This window comes from Phalacrocorax carbo, chromosome 9 (assembly GCF_963921805.1).
Source record: "Phalacrocorax carbo chromosome 9, bPhaCar2.1, whole genome shotgun sequence".
Taxonomy (NCBI): Eukaryota; Metazoa; Chordata; class Aves; order Suliformes; family Phalacrocoracidae; genus Phalacrocorax; species Phalacrocorax carbo.
Window position 1 is genome coordinate 19,962,423 of NC_087521.1, and position 24,426 is coordinate 19,986,848.

The 24,426-nt window shown below is 37.0% G+C and overlaps 1 protein-coding gene across 5 annotated transcripts in view; it reads right to left on the reverse strand.

Moving 5' to 3' along the window:
- The window catches only part of TTC7B (tetratricopeptide repeat domain 7B), a 148,140-nt gene that overhangs the window by 67,242 nt on the left and 56,472 nt on the right, over window positions 1–24,426 (reverse strand). For all 5 annotated transcript variants that reach the window (XM_064460561.1, XM_064460564.1, XM_064460558.1 and 2 more), the window contains 8 exons: window positions 20,867–20,930; window positions 15,541–15,678; window positions 9,949–10,032; window positions 8,616–8,720; window positions 7,005–7,122; window positions 6,747–6,804; window positions 2,908–2,980; window positions 1,473–1,633 (listed from right to left, as the gene is read on the reverse strand). In XM_064460561.1, the coding sequence (XP_064316631.1) occupies window positions 1,473–1,633; window positions 2,908–2,980; window positions 6,747–6,804; window positions 7,005–7,122; window positions 8,616–8,720; window positions 9,949–10,032; window positions 15,541–15,678; window positions 20,867–20,930 (801 nt within the window). The remainder of the gene's footprint in view (window positions 1–1,472; window positions 1,634–2,907; window positions 2,981–6,746; window positions 6,805–7,004; window positions 7,123–8,615; window positions 8,721–9,948; window positions 10,033–15,540; window positions 15,679–20,866; window positions 20,931–24,426) is intronic.

Genomic DNA, 24,426 nt, shown 5'->3' on the forward strand with positions numbered 1-24,426 from the left:
ACAAGAGTAAATTTAAACATTTTACTGAGTGATCCTTTGTTCTCTTATTACAATAGGGAGAACTGCAGTTTCAGAAGTACTTCTGGACCATTAATGTTCTGAGAGATATAGTGGCTGCTTCTTTGTCATTTGCATTGCCAGTAAGTGGCAGAAGATGAACCAAGGACAGAAGATGACAGATCATGGTGGTTTGGACATATTTGTTTTTAACAATAATAGGATATAAAATTAGGTAGCTGATGATTCAATTGCCTCTCAAACCATTACTTACTGACAGGTCAGTAAAGCACAGACCTGTTTGGGAGAGGAACTGCTAGACAGTTCTGAAATCATGAAGCATGTGTGGAGCCCCTAATAAGAACAGAGAGGGGTTATATGTGTGTGGATAAACCAGGAAGTGAGAAACAGCAAAAGGCCACAAAAGCACAGAACTGGCTGCAAGCCGCAGAAGTTCTGAGGAGAGGTAATACCAACAGAGGTCCTGGTCAGATTTATGAGGAGAAAGGCACCAGTACCTTATACAGACAGCGAAAAAGAGGCATGATATGTCAAGGAACAGGTAGGAAAACCACTATAATCCCTATTTGCAAACTAACAATTCTTAAAGAAATCATATAGTAACAACTTCTGATACAGGTCAGTCATTTAAAAGTTAAGGTTGAGGTATTTCAAAAAATTGTCTCAACAAGCATTTCAGACATTTGTAATATTATGGATTACAACTTTAGTGACTGTTGGTAAAGCATCGGAACAGAACATTGGAAGTTAATGGAAGGTGTTGCTGAGATATTTCTCTGCAAAGTGTTTTAACAAGATTTTTGTAAGAAAATAAATAAATAAATAACTTACAAAAATACAAAATCCAAATGTATTTTAAGATACACTTAACACAAATAATAAATACAAAGAATGATTTCTTTCTTAAACAACAAGAGAACATCTACCAAACGTGCTTCTTCCCTGTTCATATGTTTAGCTGTCTATCAGCCAACTTCAGATGGCTGATTATTATACAGGCAAAAGAGGAGATTCTCTGTAATGACGTATTTTACAGAATAGATTACATACAATATGCATAGGCTTCTCTGTAGGATGGGATAAATTTATCGTTGCTAACAGTAAAGTCCTGTTTATCCTTCTTAGAATATTGCATAAAAGCAGAAGACAAAAAAATACTCTAAAGCATGCAACATGGAGAAATTATCTAAAAGAGTCTGTCGAAAAAGACAGAATAAGATCAACTATCCAGCTCTAGCCTCCCTTCCAAAACCAACTCCTTAGTCACTATTTAACAAGCCTTTAATGAAAGGCAGACTTGCACTAAATGGGCAGGGGGGAACACTGTTGAAAAAAACACAAGAAGAAAAAAGAAACTGAGTCCAATTTTCAAATCTACCCCCTCTTGAAACGAATGAGAATAAGAAAAATAAATATGAGAGAAAGTGTAGAAAGTAAACATGACATTCACTCACATAAAATTTTCTGGATATTCACTCAAGGCCATATCAATGATATTCAAAGCATCATGATAGTGTTTCTGGGCTGATAGCAAGAGCGCAAGGAGATGAAGAGAGTTGGCATCGTCTCCTTGTAGCTGCAGAGCCTGACGAACATAACCCAAAGCTTCTGGTATCTGATTGAAAAAAGAAAAAAAAGAGGCAGAAAAAGAAAGCACCACTGTTAGAAGTATTGCCTATTACTTGATTGCACATCCATAAAATTTTCAAAATATTCACCTGGACACCATGCAGAATTCTATAGACTCCTGTAAGACACTACTCAAGTTTAAAATGGACCTGACGCTCTACAGTGAATAGTAAAAATTAAATAACGTATTAGCCCTGGAAAACAAGATAAAGGTTTTATTAAAACAGTTCCCTTCAGCCCTTTAAAATATTCACTATTATTTTTCAAGTATTGGTTGTATCTCTAGATTATTTTGAAAATATTTTAATTGTAATACATTAACTAAAATGTACAGCTACAGTGTAACAGTAACTTTTCTTCACGTGAAACTTCCTTATCTCCTCACCTGCATGTGCTTTTGCTCAAAATAAGTACACTAAGTGTTAAAACCAAGAAATTTAATGAAGCAACATGATACATTTGGAATTCAGTGCAAAGTCATAGCCTGCTACTGAAAAATATTTTCTGCCATTAAAGTGACAATCCATTTTACTGTTGCATTAAATAGTCCAATGTCTCTGCTACTCATTAGTAATTATTGTCTCTGAAAGTAGTCACCCAGAGTATGTAAACTACTGTGTCCAAAACTACTTCCTAAAATAAACATGGCACAGAAAAAGGCTTACTACGATATATACAAAGCAGCTCCACATTATCCACATTCATGTGATATATGGTAGAATCCTAAATGCTTTAAACGTAACAGCTGAACAAGTTGGACTGAGCTGTGATCTCTTTTATAGCTTTAAAATATTTTCCAGTTTTCTTAAACACATTTTTGTAGTTTTGTTCACAGTAACCAAACCTCCTAAAAGTATTCAGAAAAGGCACGAATCTTAGCAGGTACTCAAGATTTAAGCACTGTCATGATCCTTATTGAATAGATTCAAGATTCCCACTCTCCACATAACAAGTCTGAGCAGAGATTACATGCAATAGGTAAAAACAGGGTGAAAATTTACTTTTTCCTCTCTCCATCCAGCAACGTAAGTGGTGAAACACATAAATTGATTGACATGTCTTATTGTGACAGAACTCGAAGTGTACAAGACTGAAGGTGTTCAGTGAGAATATTTAGTGTGTTTTTTTGCCAATAGATATGCATATATGCACAAGGGAAACCATGTTTTTACTGAAGAAATCTTCATGTGTATCCATCAACAGATAAAAACGCTAATCCTATGAGATAGTGTGAGGCTGCACTTTTAAAACACAACTAACCTGTCTGGATATGGCAAGCTGCAGTGCCAAGTAAAATGCTGCCAGATGATCTGTTGGAGACAAACTGTGAGCCCTTAAAAACAAAGAAATAAAACAAAAAGCAGTGAATTTTCCCCCTTTAGGTTAGACATACACACCAAATGCATATATATTCATGGACCCATATTCAGATCACTACGTGTATGCTCTTATTTTGATAAGTGGTGTTTGTTTCTGTGACTTTTCTGTCACTTTTAATAGAAATTATGTAATATCAGCATAGATCTTAAAAATGAGCAATACAAAATGATTCTTCAATTAAAATATACTCCTAAAAAAACACTGCATGTAATTATCTAAGAAAAGGAAAAAAACCCAAACAAAATATCCCCAAAACCAACATGCCTTCAAAGACAAGAATTATGTCATCTGCACAAGAAGTACCCAAGCCATCACACTGACCATGACCAGGACAGTTCTGAACCACAGAAGTCAAAGAGGAAGAGTAGCATCAAAGTAGATTAGAGTTTTGTTCATTTTTCAGACTCCCAAAGTTTAAACACATTTTCAGTCCAGAATGCCAAACCTCCTCGAAAGCCAGTTACTTCTTGGCTTTGAGATTAAGTTAGCAGAACACCTTGCTATGTAGCAACGTAAAAGAAGTCTAGGCTAGACAGATTCTTTATCATAGCATTATAGTAAAAGGCAGTGTAAGAGCTTACTCATCATGAACCTCTGTCTTCTCCAGTCCAAAGAGACAACTCCATTAGTTTAGCAACTGCATCCAACATGTATCTAAGTAGTTTGTTGTTAGGAGACAGTTTCATATTTTGTTAAATTTATCTCTAAATTGGAGATTGGAGTAAAATATAAAGCCTAATAGGGTCCAGGACTAGTCCTTTTTTAAATTTAAGTTCCCAAACTAAGCAAGACTAAGTGACAACAAAAGATTTTAACTTAGAGAGTACTTGTTCAGTCACCCAAGCTTCAGCTAGTGAAAGAATAAAGCTGTTACTATCTAACAACCATTTGGTGAGTTCTGTGAAACTTCAATTCATGCCAACCACAGGAAAAGCACTGAAAGTCTTGCAAAAAAAAAAAGTTCGTGAAATAAACACCCCCTCAGCAGTGTGTGAAGATGGCAACAAGCACCTTCTCAAATGGCTACTATCACAAACTGGTAGCTTTGAAATCTGGCACAGGCAAGGGTCCAAAACATAACTGTATTCTTCAAGAATTGGTCCCCCAGGTAAGTGATTAAAAACCCCACATAAAACAAAAAAACCCCAAAACACCTGGCAGATCAAAATACTGAGTCCAGTACAGCTGCTTGTTTTATAAATTGTGTAGGATCTGAATGGAGAATTTAAACTTCCACTTCCTGGAAAATATTTATTTTTAAGACATGGGAAGAGAAAGTGGGCATGACCTTGGTAGGCTAAGCATAACATACACTCTGTGCTAACATTTTTTTGGTAAGATCCGAAAGGAACCAACAACATTATCAACCACACTGCAGTGTATTTCCAGTACAGCTGATCTATGAGGTGTGAGTCACTCTATGAACACAAGTGGGGAGCATGTTAATATGTAGATCACCTTTCAAAACATACTTTTTCCCTTCTCTTAGACGGTAGCTATGGGATTTTTGATATTCAGAAACTCTGTTCTTTTCAAGGGCCAAACCATTCTATTCAAGATTCTGTGTGGAGTCCAAGCTACTCATATCAGCAATATCACTGACAGCAATATTAGCAATTCACTAGAGTTTAAAACATACACCCTGCACATTACTAAAACCTCTGAAAGAGACTTTAGTTAAAAGCCTATGTACAAGTGCATTCTGAGAAAGGGCAGCAGAAAGGATGAACACGTAACTTAACATCAATACCCTGGAACATGCACTTAAATACACAAAACATTGTTTCTAGGGTGTTGCATCAACTGGAAAAAGAAAACAACAAAGGAGACCCCAAAGCATAAGAAAGATGCATAGAAATCAGATGCAATTTATCCTCAAGTTCCCAAGACTTTCTGTGTGAAAATTTATATTCTGCTAGCTAGCACAAATCTTTCAAAGCTCCATATCGCTACAAAACTGAAGTTCCACTCAACCTATACAGCTAAAGGACATCTGTAATGGTTCACTGAAGAGATGCTAGATATGTTTTCAGATTTCAGTTGGCATTAGTCCCTGCTAGGAAGACGTAAAAACTGAACAGTTAGGAAGGTATCAAGATGCTTATTTTGTTCAGCTGTACAGAATGAAACAGAAAAGTTCCTGGTGAAAGACATAACACAACCAAGCAACAATATTTGAATAGAGAGTGTGCAAGAGTAATTTCACAGTGATAAGAAGCCGAATATTGTTTGAAAAATAGTTATCCTAACCTACTGCTTATTCTGTATTGACTCAAACCACTTATTCTTTTTCTAGACCAACCTAATAAGATATTACCACAATAAGCAGTATGCTACCAATAAAAGCATCCTCATATTTACGTGTGGTCAAAACGCTGCACAACCTCAAACCTCAGAAAATGGAAAATTTCCAGACAGATCGACAGCAAGGAATGACTCCCAGGATTTTGGGAATTGCTGTACTAAACTGGAGGGTAGAGTAAGCAGGCATCAAACTGGAACAGACTAGCTTCAGGCTATTGTTCATTTCATCCCTTCTTGTTTCAAAGAATCATCAGAAGAAAGCAAATCACTATTAGAACCACAAGAGTAGTGAACGGGTAGAAATGGCGAGAAATAACACTGTATTTTTGCAACAGTGATGATTAATTCAGTGGTAAGAAGGATGGGTGAGGTGAGGAACTGAGGTATAAACCAGGCGCTAGAAACTTCAGTTTCAACACAGGAGAAAGAATGCTGAAGTAATAAAAACTATTAAAACATTAAGGAACAGGAAGAGCAAAGGTATGTTAAAACATGTTTAGATAGAAAGGAATAGTTAAGACAGAAAAAGGACGGACCACTGTGTACCAGCCTCACTCTAAAGTTACCTGCAAAACACTTTTTCAAACCTATCCCCTCAGATACAATATCACCAACAAAAATCTCAGACTTCGCATTCACATTAGTGCACAAATCAGTTTCCCTGAAGCATTAAGCCTATCTCACCCAAGTAGGGTTTTCAAGAGAATATAAACATAAAGAGACATATTTAGATGTTGCAGCACTCCTGCCAGCTTTGCCACCAAGATTTGTTTCTTCTATAATTAGAGATGTTCTCATTCACCTGTTTATTGTCATTTTGTTTCCAGAGTCAAACCCTTGAGAATGAGCTACTGTCATCCGCAACAACACTACTTCTGTTTAAGGTGCTTGGAAGATGTGGCATTTGCATTGTCGCTGCCTACGCCGTTACATCTCCAGATAGAATTTTTTCATTTCCCCCCTAGCTTCCTATCTGCATTTCAGCCCTCATCTACAGCAGCAGGTCCTCAGTTTTCACTCTGCCTCTAGAGATAATTGCAAAATCTTACTATATAATCTGATCAGAGACCAGCTCTTCTAGAAACGCTATCACATTGAACCATGACTTGAAACCTTGCATCATACCATTTTCCCTTCTAGATCAGAACAGAATACTCCTTTGAGCAAATATTTTATACTAGAGAGCCATACAAATGTATTCAAAATGAAATAAAAGGAAATCCTTAGAAATCAGTTTAAATATTTCTGACAGAAAATGATGAAGTAAATGCTAAATATGTTCTGTACTCATGAAGGGAGACTCCCAGAGGTGAAATCCTCATTACACAATCTTTTACAAGTCCCTCTTTTCAACACATAATAAAGCTTTTCACTACATACAGCAGAACGAAATGAAAAGATTAACACCCACTCACCTCTGAAATGCAAGAAGAGCCTTTCTCTGCAAGACCTCTTGCATCCCTCGCAAAGATGCTGAAAAGGATAGATTTAATCAGTGATATGCAAGATCAAGAGATTTCATTCCACATGCTCACTGAAGAAGTTTTAATACATTGACTGAAAAAAAAAATGGTTGCACACAGAAGCTTTAATTTTAAGTCTAGCATTCTGCTAGGTACCCTTTTTTAGGCAACATGGGAATCTCCAAATGTGAATGTTTATTCTTATCTTACCATCAGTAGCCTGCAGACTGTAAGTCAATCCCAGTGCCAAGTAGCCTTTTGCTTTGAACTCTGACGTTTTGTCCCCAAGATCAACAACTGTTTTGGCAAATCTTTCAGCTTCTTCCAACTGAAAATATTATAAAACATCCACGTAAGTCTAAAACTAGCTAAAGGACACACAGCATATATATTATGCACACTCAGTCTGTTGAAATCTCAGCTACGATTGCTCTTAAGAACTATTTCGTTTTTCATTAGACTTAGTTTTCCTGCTAAATACTGACTAAAGAACACAGATTTAACCTGAAGCACCCATTCCTATGGTTGAGAGAAACTCTGGCAGTTAACATGCAGATCATTCTAAACTTACCGTAGTTTTTGCCATTTTTAAATTACTTTTCAAATCCAACTAGGATCTACGTTAATAATTAAGACTCTATTTTACACAGAATCCCAGGTTGGAAGGGACCTCAGGGATCATCTAGTCCAACCTTTCTGGGAAGAGCACGGTCTAGACAAGATGGCCCAACACCCTGTCCAGGCGACTCTTGAAGGTGTCCAACGTGGCCGAGTCAGCCACTTCCCTGGGGAGATTATTCCAGTGGTGACTCTCCTCACTGTGAAAAATTTTCCTTTCATGTCCAGTCAGAATCTCCCCAAGAGCAACTTGTGTCCATTCCCCCTTGTCCTCTCCATGTGACTCCGTGTAAAAAGGGAGTCTCCATCTTCTTTGTAGCTGCCCCTTAAGTACTGGTACATGGTGATGAGATCCCCTCTGAGCCTCCTTTTCTCAAGGCTGAACAAACCCAGCTCTCCCAGCCTATCCTCATATGCCAGGGTTCCCAGTCCTTGGATCATCTCGGCGGCCCTTCTCTGGACCCCTTCCAGCCTGTCCACATCCTTTTTGTATAGAGGGGACAGGAACTATACACAGTCCTCCAGGTGTCTGTCAGACTCAACAAGTCACACTTCTGCTACTGCACTATTTTCTCAGTTTCCGATTGTGACCGTTTCCCTGCTCTTTTCCTCCTTTTTTTAAATACATACATTCTTTTAAAAATCACACGTATATCTTGAAAATCACACAAAGTTCTTTGATCACCTTAATGTTTTTTGTACAGATACACCAATTTCAAGGTTATCTAAAATAGAACTCCAGTAACTTTTTTTAAAAAGACACTGTCCCCACTAGGAATTCATGAAAGCCAGCTATCTACAAACATGGGGTCACCAGAAGAGTCTCTGGAATACAAGAGATCTGTCTCATTTTCTTCCAAAAAAAAAAAAAAAAAGTTATTTTCCTCTTGCTTAGAAGAAACAGAATTTTAAGTTGCATTTTTAGTATCTGTATGCCAACTTGCAATTTCTAATACATTTTTAGCTGTGTCTTAGATCAGTATCAAGATATGCTACCTTTATAAAATATTGGACAGCAATGATTACATTTAAATTAGCCATGCAAACAGGGATGCACACATGCATATATGTATCTGTACTGTATTTTCAGATTACCAAGTGCATGCAGTCACTGTGCAAAAGCATTCGCTACATCCCTAAACCAAGATTTTGTTGCATTTTAGCACAGCTCTTGCTGAAAAAACAAAGACTGGCAAAGCTTACCCAGTGGAGAGATCCCATACAGAGCTTTGCAGCAAGGAGTGGAATAGTGGCATCATCTGGTTTCAAACGTATACATTCCTTCAAGACTTTAACAGCTCGAGCAGACTGTTAAAAACATTTTCCATTGAAATTACTAAAAGCATAAATATGTTCCACAGACAGAAGATACCCATTTCCATAATTCAGTCCATTTTTCCCATGCAAAGGAGACATTACTAAACATTTTGTTGACAATGTCACAACTGCTCGTGCAAGTGAAACACAAGACTTCAGGCACTGCTGTCATTATTTAACCCCTACGAACTATCATCAAGTGTCCTCAGTGAAACATCGGCCCAGAATGCATTTCCAATGGATTCAGAAAACAGTTTTGAAACACATTTAAAACTTTGTTAGGCCTGTAAGCTCACAGCATTTGCGCCAGGCAAATGAAAGAGCAGGAACAGGACAGAGTCTTCAGAACAAGCAGTAGTTTTGTGCTCTTTGGGAGTTACAACAGCACTGAGGACAAGCTCTGATATAAGACTGTGCAAGAGTGGTACTGCTCCTCGTTTGCCTCTGTCCAGCCACAGTTTAGAAGATGACTCTAAGTAAACAGAGAATGGGAAGAAGAATCAAGCCCCTACAGAACCAATGTGCTTCTAAAAATATTTTCTAAAGAAAATACAAACCATTCCTTTTCCCCATAGTGAAGATAAACAAAATACCGCCATTGAGAACAATCTTTTAAAAAATTAATATTGTTTACATTACATAATGAATGCGATTTGTTTTCCATAACAGGACAGGGAAAAGCAAAAGAACCTGAAAATAGAAGATTCCATCTGATAACATATGTTCCTAGGTTATACAAAATTTTAAAAAAAATCCAAATCACTTGAATAGCACAGAATACAGTCTCAAAGACAGGTAATACTAAAAAAAAATACACAGTCAGAAATTCCCAAAGGAAAAAAAAAAGCAGGAGCATCATGAATCAGCATTGATTTGTATATTTTTATAAGACTCGAATATCAAAACAGCACTTAAACATGTTGTTACTGGGTAATAGGATCTGGTATAACTCACTACTTATATTCAATTATCTTAGCTGAAGCCTGTTGGCAAGATAGTTCTTATCATTACCTTTCAGTCTTCCTAACTGAGAAACTATTGAAATAACAATATTATTTGTACAGCACTAGGCATTTGTACAGCACTAGGAGTTCAGTGTACTTCGCTGATTTCAGGATTAGAATTATTTTCAAAAACACTACAGATTAAAATTATGGAAGTGCCAAGAGGTATCAAAAGCCATCAAAACAAGAATTACACCCAAAAAATTATGACTTACTTTTCCTGCTGCCATCAAGGACAATGCAAATTGATACCAGAGATGGAACTCTTCAAACGCAAACTTCATGGCTCTTTCTAAACACTAATTTTAGGGGGAAAATTGTTATTTAAAGGTGCATTCCTCAATTATTAAGATACACTGGTATTAAAATTTTCTTACAGACTCATACCTAAAATACATGTAGTTAAAAATTAAATCATCATTTAAATCAGTTAAGTGAAAACAGCTGCTAGATTATATATTGGGAAAAAAAGAATTTAATAAAAAATTGATTTCCCATTTATTATGCCTGTTTAAATACTCCTGCTGGTACCGTACTGTTTAGTCTGAAAGAAGGAATGATAAATATCAGCTTACTGAAAGTATCAACCACAAAAGGCAGGAGATAAAGCTTAAGCGAAAAGGAAAATTGTACACACACTCTTCCCAAATTGTGAGCAATTAACAAGCAAGTAGCACCAGAAGTACTTATCAGTACCCATTAAAATGAGGGAAAAGGTTCACCTGGCAGTATTATTTCCATTTTTAAGAATTTTAACTTCACACTCAATATTCTGCTGAGATTTTTAACTTCGCAACTGAATGCCAAAAGGAAATTCATTATTTACTATACTTAGATTAAATACATTAAATTAGCATTATATGCTTATTTTGAAGGTTTCCTATCTGCTGTTGTCAATAAGAATTACTTAATTTTGCTGTGCTCACTTTTACTAATCAGTTCAGTTCTAGAGAGTCACAAGGTGCAATACTTTTCTGTATTAAACTGATTTAGCAATTAACTTTCTAGTCTGCAGACTAGAATTACATGAAGCAGCTTTTCTGCTCTGATAGCTATAAAGTATACGCTAAACTGTAATACCATGAATTATTTTTCACATTCAAACTCAGCCTTAACATTACAGAAAGCACAGCCAGGTGTGTAGCGTGTTCCCACACTTTATCAGAATCTGAAGCAAACACCACTGAGGATGAAACAAAACAAATACAAGTGCATTATTTGCTACATGTAAGTCATGTATGCTAGAATTTTTTCCTAGTACACAATGTCTACTATAAAGACTATTAGTAAATAAAATTTTTATTACATGATTAGAGGAATGAAGCTTTTAAAAACAATTTTTTTCTAATACTGCTGTTAGAAGGTCCTCATCAGATTGTTTGTGTAGTAAGTTAATTAAATCTCTATTAAGAAAACCAACACAGGATTTATTTTCCCATTGGACTTCCTTTCCCACAGTGGAGGGAAAAAGATCACAGCAAGAAACAAATAAGTTACAGATGATATCTTCTATTATGTTGGGTACCTGACACCTAGGTAAGGCACACTTCACCTCCCTCCATGAACTTGGCAGAAAGTCGCTAAATCCCTCTCCCTCCTCACCCCCCTCACGAATGGTACAGCAATGGTGCTAACCTGAATGCCTCTAAATAAAGGAGAATTAATTCAGGCTTATCTTTTCAAATACACTTTTAAATACAACTCACTCTACCTGTTTTTATACCAGTGTTTTACATATGATTTAAGTAATTTCAGCACTTCTTCCAGAACTCTGACCTACAGCAGCTGTATAATCCCAGAGATTCACACAAACAAATGGTGCGTGGAAACTTAATACTAAAATATCTTTATAACTTCTTAGTTATATTTGCTATATTTCACCAATATATAATACATATTATAGACATTTATATATAAAGAGATATATAATAAAAACAAATATATTAAAATTATATATTATATCTAATATATGATATAGCTAACTTAGCTATATTATAGCTGCTTTCATACTTTCTTCTCCCATTTTCACATATTTATATATGTATGCATGTGCATTAATTATAGAGGTACTCATTCACAATTAGAAAAATAAAAATCTTATTTCACAGGCCTTGCTTAATTAAAAATCAATTGCCATTTCTAATTGGCAGAAAATATGGAAGCTGGAGAAGTTGATACTTTAGTTTTTTAGGGAAACAGGACACAATTTGGGTTTATTCTAAAAGGCTTGAGTTTCAATGTACTAACGATCTATTTACCATTCTTTCTCCTTGACTTCAAGTTCTATTCATTTAGTATGAAATATGACAAGTTACATGATTTTTTTTTTTTCCTTCGTAAGGTCACAAAATTGGTGGTTAGCATGTGCGGGCGAGGGGTATATATAACATATATGCGTATGTGACATACACAACACCATGAACAGCTCATGAACTGGGTTCTTCTGAACCAAGTAATTGGTAACTTGGAAAACTGCAAGTTAACATAATGTTCAGGATAATGGCAATTTACTTAACTAATGGAAAACACATTCAGCACACTCACTCTCCTGAAAGGGAGAAATGCAACTGTTGCTATTGCCTTGTAAAGGAAAAAAAAATATCACAGATCACTATATGGACAGGTAATGTTGAATGCATTGCTGAATTTTGTTGCTTAGCAATATGGCCTCCTCCCAGAAAGAATATGCCTGAATTCAGAGAGTTGAAAGATGAGTATCTAGAAAAATTTATGTTCTGGAAAACATCTCTTCTAGTAGGACATCGATAAGCTCATTCTGTCATATCCTATGAAGCTTAAAAACCAACTTGACGACAGTCAGAGTACTTTTGTATAGGAGACAATTATAACAGTAGAAAATTCTTTGATCTAGTCAAAAAGCCCATGGTATACAAACTCCATAAAGAAATGAGACCTTTTCAATTAAGAATATGACTCGGCATTAGAATAGTTTAACAAGGATGAGGAAGATTTTTGTTCATTTAATGTTTTTATACCACACCTAACTCCTTCTGTAAGTAATCAGCTATAGCTAAACCAGAAGATGATAACGAGATATGGGAATTGGTGGGTGAATACCATTTCCACAGTTAGAATAATGGTGCTTTCTGACTTGAAGGTACAGCAGCTCCACAAGAACAACCATAATTAGCTCACAGAGATCAAAGCTGGCAAAAAATTACATGCCTGTTACATAACTGAACAGAATATTTTTACACTTCTGAATTGGTGTTTACTGTATACTTAGTGTACTGAGTATTACTGTATATATCATACATAAGTATATTTTATGTATATTTTTATGTATATATAAAAGTATACTAAGTTATAACAAGTTTTAAACTGTGGGCTGCAGGATTTGAAGGCAGATATCCTCTAACCACTCACTAAACTCCAAGAGCTTCTTAAAGTCTGTGTTTTCTGTTGTGCTTTGGGTGACAAGACCTAGAACAAATGAGATGTTTTAACCATTTCCTGATAAGCGCCTGCTGCAGTTGTACATCTGCAGCATCTGTATGCTAGAAGTATTGTCTATTACATCAGGTCTTCATAAGATGATTTTTTCCCATGTTCAGAATAGTCACTTCATGGACATATAATAAATATTTTTAATGGTTCTCTATTGAAAAGTATTTTTCAAACATGTAGGAATTATTTTCTGGTTTTCAAAGAAAACATTTCAAAAGAATATACATAAAATTCTGATGGAATAGGACTACAAAGATGCCACACCCAGATTAAAAAAAGAACAAGAAAAGACCTTAAAACAAGTCTTGTGTAGAATTCTGGTATAAAAGCCCAAGGCAGTGGTTAAAAAGCCTGAACTAAGGAGCTGGTCAAACATGGAGGCTCTTTAGCTTTCCACGTACTCATGGGTCTGCTTTTGTCTGTTACCAAGATCACCACCAGCACAAGCAACTTCTAAAAGGCACTGAAATCCAAAATCTAAGTCGAGTTAAAACATCTTCCATTAGTTAGAACTTTATCAGTGCTCAAAACACAGCAGGAAAAGAACCAGGCAGTGGTACTTGTCTGTCACCTACATGGGTTAAACCAATCACACGAGCAGTGAAGGAAGCAAGCTTTATGCTCTTCTCCCCATGAAGGGACTGTAAGACCTTCCTCCTACCCTTCAGAGTAATGTCCTACACTTCAAGATACATGGCTAACACCACAGGTATCTCTAGCTTTCTTGGTGAAGCCAAAAAACTTCAATTAAGAAGGGCAAGAAGAATTGCAAGCAAGCTGCATCTATTGTGATATAAATACTACCCAAAGTCTCCCGAAGGAGACAGTGGAGCAATCCCAGGAACCTCTGATGTTCCCATTAATATAATGGTGGTTTAACATTTGAAAAAACAAAAAAGACAAAAATTAAAAAGTACCACGACACCACAGACAAGATAAAAGAATCAGAGTTGTAACCTAGGGCTAACAGTACCCCTGCCTAGTTGCTAGGCTAGTATATAAAAATGAAAGGTTGCCAGAAAAAAGAAATGAGAGATACCTTTTCAGGTTAGGTTGCATTTAGTTTTTCGGGGTTTGTTTGGGGTTTGAGGGTGGTTTTCTTTTGGTTTTGTTTGTTTATTTTTGGGTTTGTTTTTGTTTTATAAACACAATACTTGTCAATGTCTATCCTTCAAAAAGTTGTACACTAAAATACATAGAAACTCATCTCTTGCAGCTTTGATGCAACCGCCTAGAACTCCATGAAGGTGATCGCATCTGTAGTGGCAAGTAAATGTAAATACACCTGATTAGATTGTGTTGTAGGGTGACAGTCCAGTATCAGCTTTCATACTCCTTAGTTTTGTGAAAGACTCCCTATTGTACTGATTAAAACTGATTTGTATGCCCAAATTGCAGCTTTGAAGTACTTCCAAGAAGAATACCTGTATTTGGACCTTAACATCACAGGAGATGCAGACTAAAGGGCGACTATCAACATATACCAGAGAAGAACCGGGGCCTTTTTTCATTTTTATCTTAATAAGTGTCCTCTATTATGGTAGAGAGAAACCATTTCTCAGCAAATCAGTCTCTGGATATGCCTCCCTACCACACATGCTGAAGTACTCCTCCTCGATGCCATTAATTAATCATGGTCCACAACAGTATCCTGCTGCTGAGTGAGCACTATTTTGAGCAGCAGAAAGATCTGCTGTGCCTAAAGAGCTGTAGTTGTTTCTCAAGTATAAAACCATTAACAATACCTGAAAATTTCTTGAAGTTAAGACAAACTAACAAAACACATGCAAGCGGTATAATCAAACACAAGACATCTGAGACAGAGAAAGCACTTTCCTACAGACCTGAAAAAGTAACACATTTCCGTTTTATTAACTTCAAAGCCATTTTACAAACTAAGACAACTTTGGAGCACTCCAATTATTACGAGATGTAAAAGAAACTTTTCTTTTGAAATAAAACATCACAAATCCTTCTTCTAGGTATTTATCACCTATATCCAAAACAGCTTTTATCTTTTGCCATTCCTTCCTGCTGCATCCATTTAATGTGTATCCTTTTAAGCAGATGCATGCCTCCCTGCCAGAAAAACACGTGAACTGCTGTGCCACTCAACATTTGTCATACCTCTCAAACAATTTCGATGCTTAACCACCTCAAGTCACTTGTATAAATTTAGACAGTAAACTTTTTGGGGTGGAAACTACCTACTTTATTTATACAGTAGTCAGAATGGCAGTGCCCTATATTTGTTCAGCCCTTACATACTACCATAACTAACATGATAAACAGAAATAAGCAATGAAGACACAGTTGAATATTCACTACTATCAACAAACCTCTGAGAGCATTTCATATTGGCCTCTTCTTCCCAAGGCTATAGTAAGTAAATCATAGACTACAGATGCACTTTGCAAACTGATGATACGATCATTTTTGTGTTCTGGTATTCTGCTCAGTACAGCGTCACGATTAGCCTGAAACATACCACAAAAAAGAAACAAAGTCATCCATTGCAATCCAAACTGTATTTTTGCTCAGGTACCTACCACTCTATTCAGACTGACAGTCAGCAGTTGACAGAGGTGATACAGAGAGACAGTATCTGCTACTAATTTATAGATAGCAAGAATCACCAATTTTATACATTAGTGGAAAGATTTATGTTTCTATATGGATCTTCTATTTTTAATTACTTGATTCTAATTACATGGAGCTATTTTTAATTACTTGATTCTAATTTAATTCTAATGTATTTAAAATTACTGAAGAGTTCTCAGAAACCAAACAGGTTCTTTTATATAATGTACATTCATCTTTTAAAATTTATTTTTTGTATGCAGATAAAACATATCAAGAAGGACCTTCAAATCTTCTATTCCATCTTTTGCAAAATTAGGCAATCAATTTCTTTTCTCTTCATAACATTATGACACTGTCCCCTCACTTGTGAGTAGTAACCTGCCCAGGATAACCACACAATCACTTTCAGGAGTTACTAGTGAGAAGCAAAACCTGTCCCTGGTTCTGAGCACAGGTTTGGAATCAGGCCATGTTTGCAATAAGGCTTTGTACTTTCAATCCTGTTTTGTGAAAGGCACATTGCAAACCTAATTCCTTAAGTAAACTTTTCCTTTCAAGAAGGAGGAAAGCTGAGCTAGAACTGGATTAAATTAATTGACCATGTTCACAAAGAAAATCTGTTAAAGAGCAAAGGATAAAATTCAGGTCTCCCAGTAGCTAAGACTACCTATATTCAACTACCCAGTACTTCTCCCACTATACCATCAAGCCTCTGGAAATACCTTATCTTGGTATCTTATCTATTTATAGATTTCTTGACATTTAATATTCGCGTTGGTACAAATGCTAATATATCTGGTAGTTTGAAGTTAGACGTTAAAAGATCCTTCTCTCTCTTCTTCCCTTCCTTTTCTTTTTACTTTAATTACATAGGGCATGGCCCCCTTAAATCCACTAAATTTTAATAGGCAGCTTATTTCCCCCTTTTTCAGAGGGGAGGAATGACACACATTAAAAGCTAATAATATTGCTTCTCTGCTTTAACAGGATAACATTTTAAGCTCTGAACATACTCAATACATCTTTAAAATCAGAATAATTAAATACTGAAAGAAATTTTCAAAGACATACATGGAGCGTAAAATGCAGACATTTCAGGATTTATCAACTGAACAATCCACAGCTTGGTTTGAAAACACACACCCCCGCACACACTCCCCAAACAGACATTTTGCTTTCTTTTGATCAAGAAGTCTTTGGCTTTCCTTTCTATACTGCATAAATATTTAGTCAGCTTCAAGAACTTCTTCCTTTTTAACTCCACATTTAATCATTGTTTGACTCAATTCCTTGCAAGTACAGAACCACCTATACACTAGCACTTCTTGTGAAAAAATGGCTGACAACGTCAAAGCAGTATTTTAGGAGAGGATGCCTTGTAAGTATATCTTATAAAGATATCTTATATATTTGAACAATCATTTTCTGCATAATTATAAAACAATGTATGTACAAACTTTAGTTTTGTGTTTCAAAGTGATCAATGTTTGAGAACTGCCATGGTCTCAGACACAATAAAGTGACAATTAGTTAAGCTGCAATGTGTAAGCTGGCCACTCTTACCCTATGCACACTTTAAGCCTGAGGCAAATGCCATTAGTGTAATTAGTTCACCCAAAGTGGAAGAAAGAACATGGCCAGACATTTTACCATCAGCTAAGAGTAACACGTAAGGCGGTGATCAGTGGAACAAAGTCTGGTTGGAGGCCAGTAGCTAGCAGTATAGCCCAGAGATTGATACTGGGCCTGACACTGTGCAAAATCTTTATTAATGGTCTGGATGATGGGGCAGAGAGTACCCTCAGCAAGTTTGCTGATGATACAGAACTAGGAGGAGGAACTGATACGCCAAAGGGCTGTGCTGCCATCCAGAAGGACCTCAACAGGCTGGAGGACTGAGCTGACAGGAACCTCATCAAAGGCTTCTACAAAAAGACTTGGAAGTGTGAAGTCCTGCATCCAGGCACCAATATATGTTTGGGGTCACCCAGCTGGAAAGCAGCCTGGCAGAAAAGGACCAGGGGGTCCTGGTGGACATCAAGTTGAACAGGAGCCAGCATTGTGCCCTTGCTGCAAAGGTGGCTAGTGGTATCCCTGGCTATGTGATCAGGAGTGTTGCCTCTGGTCCTGTCACTGGGCACCACTGAAAAGAGCAATCCTTCCCCTCTATTCAGCACTAGTGAGGTCACACCTGGAGTACTGGGTCCAGTTCTGGGCTCCCCAACACAAGAGAGATATGGAGCTACTGGAGACAGTCCCACAAATGACCAGTATGATGAATAAGGGACTGGATTTTCCTTTCTATGATGAAAGGCTAAGAGATCTGTGACTCTTCAGTCTGGAGGAGAGAATGCCAATAGAGAAACCTTATCAATGTGTACACAAATACCTGATGGGAGGGTACAAAGAAGAGGGAGCCAGGCTCTTTTCAGTGGTGCCCAGTGACAGGACCAGAGGTAACAGTCACAAACTGAAACACAGGAAGCTCCTTCTGAACATCAGGAAACATCTTTTTATTACTGAGAGAGTGACTGAGCACTGGCATAGGGAAGTTGTGGAGTCTCCCTCCTTGGAGACATTCAAAAGGCGTCTGGACACAGATGCAGCCTGTTCCAGGTGGCCCTGCTGGAGCATGGGAGTTTGACAAAATGACCTCCAGAGGTCCCTTCCAACCTCAGTCATTCTGTGATTCTGTTACTACAGCTCACTTGACATACAGCAACATGTACACAGAGTGTAACGTGAAGATGTCAGTCCTTCAGATCCCACCTTTCTACTCATTCCTGTCTAGATAAGGAAAGGCTGGTCTATACTTTGCAAGTGTAACAGCTAGAATACACAGAAATCTTACAGTAAGCTTGATGGCAGAGTTGCAGCTGACTTTCCTCATTATGCATAACAATACACTGTAGCAGCAGTCATGTGGCTAAGACAGACATTTTGTACTCTGAAATGTACCTATAAGAGAATTAGAAGACTTGAAAAGCACAAAACTGTCTTTCCCACAGCATTTCTTTCATAAATACTACAATTTAAATCTTACTCAAAGCACCCTTTCTGAATTCAGAAACTAAGGGAACTCAAGGTGATGCAAAAGTAGCATTTGTAATCCACTAGTAAGATTCTATTTTCTGGATATACGTTGCACTAGATCTAATCGAAATATGAAGAAGTTGTGATGTTAGAGTGCACCACTCCCCAGAAACTAGCAATATGATTTAGGGCTTGTACACACACAACGATTTACTTGACTTACACAAAATGCTACTTATATGTCAGACCCTTACTCTGTTTTCCAGTATTTACTTGAGAAAATTCTTGAAGGATAGGTCTTGACACCTTAGCTGTGTTTTTATTAATTCACAGACAATGCAAGGAAGGGATCATACTACTATAGTAACACCATACCATCTCAAAACACCAAGGATTACTGGATCTTCTGTAACTGTTCTTTCTTTCTTTCCCAAACACTACTTCCAAAATCATAAGTCACACAGTACTTCGTAACTACTACAGCTAGGAAGCTAGCACGCTGCTGTAGGAGCTCAACTCTCAGATAAGTTTGTGGTGATGAATATTTTTATGCTTATCTTACCCTTTCCCCCCTCCAAAACTAATTTGAACAAATGGCTTAGCAAAAGTCAATCATGAAAGATTTTATACTCCCCCAAAAGAAACTCTTTTGCCTCAGATAACCTGCAATAATTACTTCTAAATAAAAAAAATATTGAAAGCTTGCTAGGTGTATATGCTCTACAATGACAAGCATTTGATATAATTAGGCAGATCTAATTCTCAAAGGAAAAGCTGACGTAACCTGAAAGGAGACCTAACAGGGCAGTACTTCAATTTGGTTTTTGGCTTCTTAATGCTGATATGCAGTGAAGTACACATGCAAATACAGCAATCAGTAGTCAGATCCTGCAGAACTGGGACTGCTTCCATTTCACACCATGATCACAGTTCACACCAGAATTCTGTATACCACCATCCATGTGGTGCTCTGGCATCTTACAGAGGCACAGGCAGTGCCTTTCAGTGGTAAGTACATACTAGAGCAAAATCAACACGTGATATATGGAATTATGTGCTCAGTCTAGTTTTCTGGTGACAGATTGTCATGAACATTGCAGGGCAGATCGCTAGGAATGGGGGAAGTAGTTTGCACTACAATGAGCATGTTTGCCACTTTAAAGTAGTTCAAATAGGACAATGTTCACTAAAATGTTCTGATCCTATTTAACTGTATAAAAACAGCAATTATGCCAGAGCATGAAAGCATTTTAATCACCCATAGAACTTAGAAGTCTAATTCTCACTGATGTGTGGTGAGACAGACTACTATATGATGCCTGAGATTCCAGAGGTTCCACCCCCCCGAATTAGAAAAACAGTAAAAATTCCAGCTTCAGCTTTTTATTTCTGCGATTTGAGCACATATAAGTGAGCTGGTATGAGAATGTTAGTACATGGCAGCTGATAGATGACTAGTAAAACATGAAAGGCTGGTAAAAGGCACAAGTAGGCCATTGAAAGGAATCACCTATCGAGGAAACGAGAACATAAAAAAATAATAATCAAGTAGCAAAGGCTGAATGCCAGTATCATTAAAAATTTACAAATTTGAGTGACATCTGAGGTTTAATGCATAATGGAGAATAATTGCCAGCTCTGTTTATTATGTTCAACTAGTAGTCTTGAATTTGTTTTTACAACAAAAATAACTTACTTTTTGAGTCTGCCTGAATGGCAACCAGCTGGAGTAACAGTGGTTCATACTGATAAGTGATGCCAAATGAAAGACCTGGCTTTATGTTCACCTGCCTATGGTTAGGAGGCTAGGTTCAGCTACTCTAAAGGAAAAAACCTCCTATTCGTAACACTTGCAGACCTCATCTTGCTGGCTCAGAGGAACAGAAGCTTGAGTTTCAGAAGTAGCTGCCTGCTTTCCTAACAGAGGATAAAACACAAGTCAAAGTAAGACATGACAAAAAAAGTTTTGTTTTCATTTAAAAAAAACAAAACCAAAAACAAGGAAAACACACAAATACAGCACATGCACATTCACTCTATTTTACCTACCATAGATTCACTAATAAGCAGCAACAGTAAGGCTTCTTCTGTATTTTCTTGAGGACAAAAGATGCTGTTCAAAACAAGAATTTAATTATTTAAGCACAAGACATAACTTTTGGAAGTAGTTTATAAACAAGTACTGCAAAAACTGGAAAATTTCCAGAAAAAGAGAACAGAGCGTAACTTGCGTAGAAAAAGTGATTGGTTAAAATGCATTTCTTTGCAATGCTCTAAACTTCATTTCAGAAAAGTTGGCCAGACACAATAAGACAACAAAACCACCAAAGCTGTCAGAGCTGAACACATTCAAATATCCCAAAATGGCACATAATTTGACAACTGTAAAACCTGTGCCCATACTTTAACTAGCCTCTAGCGCCTAATCTATCTGAGCTGAATCTACATCACTGATTCAAAGGTCGGCAACAAGAAACTGTCTCACAAGAACAAGCTAACTTCTGTATTTTAGGCAATATCTGGATAAATACTTCCATTAGTCTTTCATCAGATATGCTTGAGAATTGTTTTCCTGATATATTCACAGCTATTGAATGCTTTTAAATAGAGACATGGCAATCTCTGCCTCCTTGCCACAACCACTGTTGCTTCCAAGCACTTAAATTTTTTTTTTTAATAAAGTACAGTATTAAGTCATAAGGAAATGAAGGTTTGCATAGGACTAGCTTGCAAACTTCACTGCTTGCTCTGAACACTGGATGCTTTCCAAATACTCTTCTATGCTGTCAGACAGGGAACAGTAATCTGTATTGGGTACATGACTGGTAGGAATTAATGCATTCATTCATTCTCTCACACACACAAACAGTGACTATGCTTTAAGTCTCCAGATTTCTTTTTCTAAACTGTTTCTGAATTAGCACAAGTACTATTCCTGTTTTCAGACCAATGATTCCACAATTAACTCTTTAAAATGTAGAAAATAATTTCTTGTTGCTCATAAGTAACTCCTACACTCCCAAGGGGGCTTAAACGACAATAAATTTCAGATGGGAAACTAAACCAGTCTGAGATTAAAACATCTTTTGGGTTTTTTAAATGCATTAGAAACTTAAGCAGTAACTAAATGCCAGACAGATAATGGAAACTAAAACCCATCTGAACTCCAGGAAGTTTGAAAACAAGATTGTGAACGTACTGTGGTAACGTACAGCAGCTAAGACCCCAGGGCAGTTGTGCTGTTGGATTTTGTTTTTTTAATCAATGCAAGTTGTGAGCAGGACTTTGAAAAGTACTCTAAATCTTAGAAGACATCTTTATTTTAATTTAACACAGAAATTTTAAAACACAGTTACTCATGAATAAAAACCATGCATGACAGGGCATGAGGAGTGAACAAGCAGCATCTGAGAGCTCCCCATCCACCTATCCAGTCTTCAGTGCAGAATTTAGCAACGTGGAAGTAGATTTAACCTGACCAATGGCTATGGTTCCCAGAAAGCAGAATAAAATAGTTGCTAGAGAAACTACTTTCTCAGAGAAAAAAGGGCAGTTGCCCCAGAGAGAACTCTAAAAAGTCACTTATCAAAATGAAAGCAAACATTATTTTCTCCTACAACTTTGAATGTATTTTGGTAAATAAGTAGATGTTTGTCTCAAAAAGTGAAGATCCAATTCGTGCAGAAATTACTGGGAAATTCCTTTGACTTGTGTATGCAAAAAGCTCAATTCAGTTGACCGAACTCAGACATTTTCTGTCTCTCCTGACAGACACAGGCACAGGAGTAAAGTAATGCCAAGGTAACAGGGCAGACCAAAAGAGGCAACTGGAAGCATGAAATCGCTACCAACCAAAGGCTAACAATGAAGTTTGACACTTCTTCAACTGAGGATAAAGAAAACTGCAGAGGCAGTAACACAGAGATCTACAAAACTGTACATGGTACTAGCCAAATCACATTCACCATCCTCAAATGAGCACAGTACACTTAATATATGAGGCAGAATGTTTAGAAAAAAAACAGTACATCTCATACTCGGAGTTGGTAGTCAGATGAATACCTAGGAAGAAGTTTCCTACATGTCTGTCTTGCCTTAGGTACTTGCTTTCAATCACTACTGGAGATATTTGGCTATCCATGTTTTATCTGGTCTGGTGTTAATCACTGTGATGTGACAAAGAAAAGGACTTAATTACACACTCTGTTGAAAATGTGGAACTCCTCACCTGCATGTCCCAAGAACAAGAAGATTACACTGAACAAAGCCCTGCTTTTGCCGGGAGGCATGTTTCTACAGAAGGATGAGTCGAAAATGAAGAATGTAAGTTTGAAAGACCAAGCCTGAGAAACCTGCTATAAGTATTCTGGATCAAGGAAGGAGAATTGCTAGAAATCTTTTAAGATAAAGGCTATTACTTGCTAGTAATAATGACACCATAATTATGGGCTTACTGCTATATAAAGTATTCATTAATGGAAATACACAATAAATGCAGCTAAACAACTCAAATGCCTGCAGTACAACAGTATTTTAGGTTATGATATAAAGATACTGTGAACACTAAAACAAAACATCTCTTCAGAATTTGAGGTAGGACTACTTCTTTAAGCAACCTACCACAGAAGCACTCTTGCACATAACAAAGTCACATTATGCAAAAAAGCTTTCTTATTAACTAATAAGGCATATATACTGTAACAGAGGAGCAGACTGTTCTTTAGGATTTGCTGTGTGATACCATAAAAGAGACTTCCTCATGTTTGGGCAATAAATCCATACTTTTTAAGTATTATCCAGGTTTAAGGGATCCAGGTGTATCCACAAACCAGGTATTTCCTTTTTACCAGAAAGGTTGCCTGCACGTACAGTTTGTTAATTATGTAATTGCAGAGAAACATAGTGTTGTTCTGGAAAACTGAACATTCAACCCTATGCCTGCATCTTTTCCTAAAGCTCAAAAGACTGCTTTTAATGACTTCATATCTCAGACATAGTCAGACAAGACTGAAATTAAAAATATCACACCACCTGGGTTTTAATCCTACAGCTGGACAACCATATTAAAAAATAATAATAAATTCTTTGGAGAAAAAGGGTCAAAAATTTCATACGGAACAGACGGTCTCCTCAAAAGAGATTCCCAGATCACACTGATTTCACAGAATCACAGAACAGTTGAGGTTGGAAAGGGTATCGTATAGCAGAGTCCCTCCACTCAAAGCAGGGTCAACTGGCAGGTTGCTCAGGTCCACGTCCAGTTGGATTTTGAGCATCTCCAGTGACATCTGCCAGACTCCACATCTTTTCTATAAAATTTTTTTCTTACATGGAATTTCAATCTTCTCTATCTGCATTACTTAGCACTGTCCTACTATGGCAAATCACAGTCTTGGTTAGTCCATTATCTCCACTGCTACGATCTACTCCTCAGTTATCTGGCTCACAGTGCTTTCCAGCACGTACCAAAACAAGCTAGCACTAGTTGTTTACTATATTAAATATCCATATACAAAATACAAGATCCCACAAGGATCTTGTGTGTAGAACACAAGTAGAGCAGTGCAAAGGTTGCAGATTATGTAAAACAAGCATGCAACAAAGTTTCA